The sequence below is a fragment of the Acyrthosiphon pisum genome, chromosome A2 (assembly GCF_005508785.2).
Source record: "Acyrthosiphon pisum isolate AL4f chromosome A2, pea_aphid_22Mar2018_4r6ur, whole genome shotgun sequence".
NCBI classification, from domain to species: Eukaryota; Metazoa; Arthropoda; class Insecta; order Hemiptera; family Aphididae; genus Acyrthosiphon; species Acyrthosiphon pisum.
In genome coordinates, this window is record NC_042495.1 from 106,631,468 (window position 1) to 106,637,467 (window position 6,000).

The 6,000-nt window shown below is 26.8% G+C and overlaps 1 protein-coding gene across 3 annotated transcripts; it reads right to left on the reverse strand.

Annotated features, from left to right (window-relative positions):
* Positions 1 to 2,483: 2,483 nt before the first annotated feature.
* LOC103309296 (piggyBac transposable element-derived protein 3) lies at positions 2,484 to 5,963 on the reverse strand. 3 transcript variants are annotated; one of them, XM_008184363.3, is made up of 7 exons: positions 5,412 to 5,963; positions 5,085 to 5,331; positions 4,961 to 5,002; positions 4,770 to 4,883; positions 4,646 to 4,687; positions 4,522 to 4,563; positions 2,484 to 4,445 (listed from the first exon to the last, which is right to left on the reverse strand). In XM_008184363.3, the coding sequence occupies exons 2-7, from the start codon at positions 5,323 to 5,325 to the stop codon at positions 2,785 to 2,787; spliced, it is 2,142 nt and encodes a 713-aa protein (XP_008182585.1). In that variant the 5' UTR covers positions 5,326 to 5,331; positions 5,412 to 5,963; the 3' UTR covers positions 2,484 to 2,784. The 3 variants fall into 3 exon arrangements, with proteins under 3 accessions (XP_008182585.1, XP_029345267.1, XP_029345268.1); XM_029489407.1 differs by having other exon boundaries at positions 5,085 to 5,963; XM_029489408.1 differs by lacking the exons at positions 4,522 to 4,563; positions 4,646 to 4,687; positions 4,770 to 4,883 and having other exon boundaries at positions 5,085 to 5,962.
* Between the last annotated feature and the right edge of the window lie 37 nt (positions 5,964 to 6,000).

The following is a 6,000-nucleotide window of genomic DNA, read 5'->3' on the forward strand; positions in this document are numbered from 1 at the left end:
ATGTACTATCATCGAGTATAATATTATATTAATAATATATTGTACAATATACACTCAAATCTCAATGGTACAATGACACTACAATAATGGCACTACTCAATGGTACTATGTAGGGTCCAGAGCGCAATTTTAACTGTGAGTTATATTAATATAGGTGCATAATATTCGATATTGCCATTTGCCATTGCGATTTGCGATTGTCTATAATTATTTATATTTCCTATAATCTTATTATTATTATAATTATATTATATAGTTTTAATTAAATTATTATTATAAAAATTAAGAGTTTTTGTAATTTAAGTTTACATTGTAATATGGTAGGTATATAATTTTGAACAATGAGAGTTAATTACATTTTTCTGCTTTGAATTTTAGTTTCATATTTTAAGTGTTTCATATTATTAAATGTATAATATACCTATATTTAAATTTTAATTGTGGATGTATAATTAATTTTAATTTAATCTGATGAATTATTATTTTAGTCGATCCAATAAAAATAATTAAACAACTACTGTCCACCCAGTGACGACACGACGTGTCAACGTATTTTCGGTCCCTGGGCAATATTTTTGGCGGTGCCTTGATGTTTATGGAACTATAATATAGAATATAGATGGTAAATACTTGATATTTTGTTTTATATAAAACACAGGGCAATTATATAAGAGCTGACAATCTTTAGATACTTTTCAGATACCAATATTACCAGCTTAAAGTAGTGAATAGTGATATATTTTATTGTTCCTAATTGACCATTTAATTAAATAAATACTATTTATTATTAAAATTAAAACATACTATTATTACAAATAATATATTTTAGATTTTGAATGAAGCAAAAGAATATGTATTGATTTTACAATGAAACGTTTTTTTTTCCATCTGTCAGCAACATTTTATGAATCGTAAACATTTTCGAGATCAGCACCTTTTCTGATAAAAAAGTGAATCGAGTTGGTACTTTTGGGAAGTAAAAATTGAAAATTCGTAGTAGTTTTAGAAAGCGTCTAGAAAAACAAAAAAAAAGGATTATTTTTACGTAAGTTACACCAATTTTTGAAAAAAAAAAATGATTTTATTTTTTGGTCTTACTCAACAATTAATAACTGTAAACGTTAGAAATTTTTACCAAATATTTATATTAGCATTTTCCATAAATGGTACCATCTAGTAATATTGTTTTTTTTATGAGTTTTAATTTATAATTTTTACGATATTGGTTTTAATTGGTAAATTAATGAATTTTAATTTATTCATTTTTGATATTTTGTTGTAATTCAAAAACGAATAATTACGACTAACGAATACTTAACGATTTCACTAAATATTAAAATGTTACTCTTTTCAATAAACTTATTCTTTGGTATATTATATACCTTTTTTTATATACCTATGTGATATTTTTAAAACAGTTTTCATGATAATGATACCATAAAAAATGTGCTCACAATCTATGAAAAAAACCGTTAAAATCGTTCCTATTCACCCTAAACTACAGTACAATAATATAGTGTCTATAAATATTTAAATTTAAATTTAAATAATATAAGTACTAACTTAGTATTATTATGTACACATACAATATTACAAAATGTAATGGGAGCTGGGAAGGAACAAAGCAATAAAATAATTTGTCTCGGAATTTATAAAAATAGTTTGGTTTCTCTAACTTAATTTTGCAGTTTGAATTATAATACACAAGATGGTTTAATATTTTTGATGGTATAATTCTCCGTTTATCAAGTTATAAACTTATAAATATATATACCGAATTTCTGAAACGTTTTATAATATTCATATAAATTGATTTATAATAATATAATAATACTATCGCCGTTCATAATTTTGAGGGAATTGAACACCGCGTAAATATGCAAAAGGAACAGTTTTAATTCAAAACATTAATTTATTTAGCCCCTATATACGTTTAGACAGAGAGCTTGTGATTGTTTAAATATACATTTAAAAAATAAATACATATATCGATAGATAATATTATTTTTGTGTGCGAATATAATATAATTACTTTCAAGTTTCAACTTGTGCTGCCATGCTGGTATATAAATTTATTTATTTATTTATAAGAATTAAACGGGCGAGCCCAGTTACAATTTAAATGTGGAACAAAAAATAAAAAAAATTTACATATATGAACTAGATGAGGGTTGTTGTACACAATAAGTTAATCGATTAAATTACTAAGATATAAATTAAAAAGAACAATAGAATTACAAATAAACATATTAACCCTTTCAGGCCCGAATTATGATCTGATGAAAAAAAAAAATAATTCATGTGTTCTTTACATAAAACATACTTAAATTAAGAGAAATTTCGAATTTTGAAATTTTTTGACTACCCAAACTTGAGTTTTGGTGACTTGTCATTATAATGGCATTTGAGCGTTAAATATAATTACTTACATTACCATTTTAATGGCAATTGGGCTTTAACAGTTTAACGTATAACACACTATATCGTATGAATAATCTTTATTCGTAAAACAAAATATAAATAACAATTTTTAAAAATTAAAAATTAAAAATTAGAACAATTAATATAAAATTAAATAAGACAATAAAAAATAAAGTTTATAATCATTATCACAATGGTTATACTGTGGCAGTCTTTGCAGTTACATAAAACGATAAAACAAATAAAAAACATCCTTCTAAGTAGTAATAACATTAGGTAAATAAATATAAAATATAAGATCATCTGTTACATTGTTAATAATTATATATATAAATTTACATAATTATAATATGATTTAAATATTTAATTATGATAATCATAAAAACAATTCCTTGTCTTGGTAATACATAAATGGACATTGCATTTTTTGCACGCCATATGAGTTCTTTTTTTACACCCCTCTAACTTACAGAATGTGGCATCTCTCAAGTTATCCATGTATGCATAATGGCCAGTGTTATCTTTTCTCATCACATCAGTGGGGTATCTATCAATTAAACGATTTTTTTTGCACGGTTTAGGTTGAACTATAATTTTGTTAGATGACGACGGGCGCCCTCGTTTTCTGGAAGGTGTTACTACAGAACTCCCTACAGAAATTAATGTAGAAGCTAAATTTTGCTTAAAACCTAATAAGTCCATTACTTTTTTTTTTTGTAAATTTATTGTTTCAGCATCATTTCTATATTCCAACCATGCATTGCAAGTGGCCATATCAAAGGCATGAAACAGCATACGCAAAGTCCATTTTCTAGATTTTATAAACACTCTGTAATAGCTAATGAGTTGGTCATGCAAATCCACGCCACCCATCGAATCATTATATAATTTCACAATTTCAGGGCGACCTACTTCAACATAACATTTATTTTTTTTATCATACCGTTTAATAATATCTGGGCTGCCTGAAGTTACAAAGTTAGACGCGAGATTAACAGATTTGTTATCCAACCATTTAATCAGACCAACTTTTCCATCTGTTGAGGTAACTTCATATGAAGCTCCTCTTCCTAATGTATTTAGCTCTTTATCGCTCACAACTGGAGGATTAGCAAAACGATTAAGTCTAACTGTCCCAGCTGCTTTAATTCCCAAACACTCAAGTGATGTAAATAGATTGTAAGAGCTAAAAAAATTATCAAAATATAAATAATGTTCATTTTTATCAATGTGTTCAACTAATTGTAAAACTATGGAACCCCCAAGGCCATATTTTTTTTGTATTTCATGATTTATTTCAGTTGAACTGCCCTGGTATAAAATCATATTGTAAACCATACCATTAGCAGAGCAGAGTAAAAAATTTTTAATACCCCAAGGGCAGGGTTTGCCTTTCATGTATTGTTTGACACCTAATTTCCCTTTAAATTTGACCATTTGCTCATCAACAGCTAGATTAGTTTCAACTGGCAATTCTTTACAACGTTTTAAAAAAGAATTAAAAAGTGGTCTAACTTTTATAAATTTATCAACATTGTTTTCAGGAATGTCATCATTATTCATTACATGAAAACAAGACCTCAACTGAAAAAAACGATTTCGAGACATATTATCAGCAATTATATTTACTCTGTCCTCATTAGTCCAACATGATCTTATTCTACTAGGTTTTTGACAACCAATCTTCAAATGTATACCCACAAACACCTTCATTTCTGAAGGTGTAGTATCTACATACTTTATGAAATTATTTTGTTTGGCATAAATATTTGTGTACTTGGCCATATTTTCAAACTCTTCCTCAGGAAAGTATTTACTGAAATATTCTATTGGTAATAGAGTCTTATAAGTAGTTGATAATTCTGGAGCTGGTGGCGAAATCTTTAAGAAATTACTGACAAACGGTCTATTTGACCATTTAATTTCATTTTTTGTGTAATATGGTAGGTTGAGGTGTAGTCCGTGTTCAACAACAGGTCTTCTTGCTATATGACGTGGTGGTATTGCAGGTGTACTTGGCCTAGCTATTAAAAATTTTAGACAATATTAAAATGTTTAAAGAAACCAAATAAAAATAATTCAAAATAATATTTTATATACCATAAGCATTGTTATCTGATTGCTGTTCATCTTCAACTGTTTCTAAAATATACAGTGTAATTGTTTCATAAAGAAAATAATTAGAAACAAAAAAATAAATAATATAAAATAATATTTTATATACCATAAGCATTGTTATCTGATTGCTGTTCATCTTCAACTGTTTCTAAAATATACAGTGTAATTGTTTCATAAAGAAAATAATTAGAAACAAAAAAATAAATAATATAAAATAATATTTTACATACCATCATTTATGCCAAAAACATTGAAATCTTCATCATCATGGAAATCAAACAGTTCAAAATCATCAAGTACATTTTCAACAGGTCTTGTAGCTATCTGACGTGGTGGTAATGCGACTAAAATGTAGTATAACAATTAAAATGTATAAAGAAACCAAATAAAAATAATTCAAAATAATATTTTATATACCTACCATAAGCATTGTTATCTGATTGCTGTTCATCTTCAACTGTTTCTAAAATATACAGAGTAATTGTTTCATAAAGAAAATAATTAGAAACAAAAAAATAAATAATATAAAATAATATTTTACATACCATTATTTATGGCAAAAACGTTGAAATCTTCATCATCTTCGAATTCAAACAATTCAAAATCATCAAGTACATTTTCAAACAATTGTTCTTTACTAGACTTTTCGATTTCTGAACAAGGGTATTCATTGTCATCAACAAAATCATCGTCGTCGCCTGACAATGATGATAGTTCTGAATCTCTCCCATCACCTAGCAATTCGATGATGTCTCCGTAGGGCAGCTGATGCTGCTTTTTTAACATTTCAAACTAGAGTTTATAACATAAATTTAATTTAATCAACTGATTATAACTATCTACCTATGTGGTTTAATTAAAAGAATACTTACTAATATAGTTGATATTCTTCACTAAGCAACAGAAACAAAATTCGTAACGTAACAACGAGTTACTCGTTCGATTACCGGACGAGATTCGGAGAATAACGATTAATGATAACGAATAACAGCGGCAAAATGCACGTGCACATGAATAATAATATTATCGGTTATCACAAAATGTTGTAAACGCCCAAGGCCCAACTGTCATTATAATGGCATATTACTTAAGACGATACCACTCACTGATAAAAGATAATAACCACATTTTAATACCGGCATAATACAATAACATCAGTGTAGACACGAGGAAAAAAATATGGGATTTTTCCCAATTGATTATCAATAATTAATATTTATTACAAGAAAAAAAAAAAAAAATCCCGACAATTTTTTTTTTTTTTTTTTTACATCATTGATTTTCAATATAGTTTAGTGATAAAATATATAACCATAATTCTTATTATTATCTATAAATATTCGTTAACAAAATAAACCAATTTCCCTCCAGTTATACACACAATTATAATTTCTACATTTATTTTTAATGTAATGCCATTATAATGACATTGGGGCCTGAAAGGGTTATTCAAACGCTCGC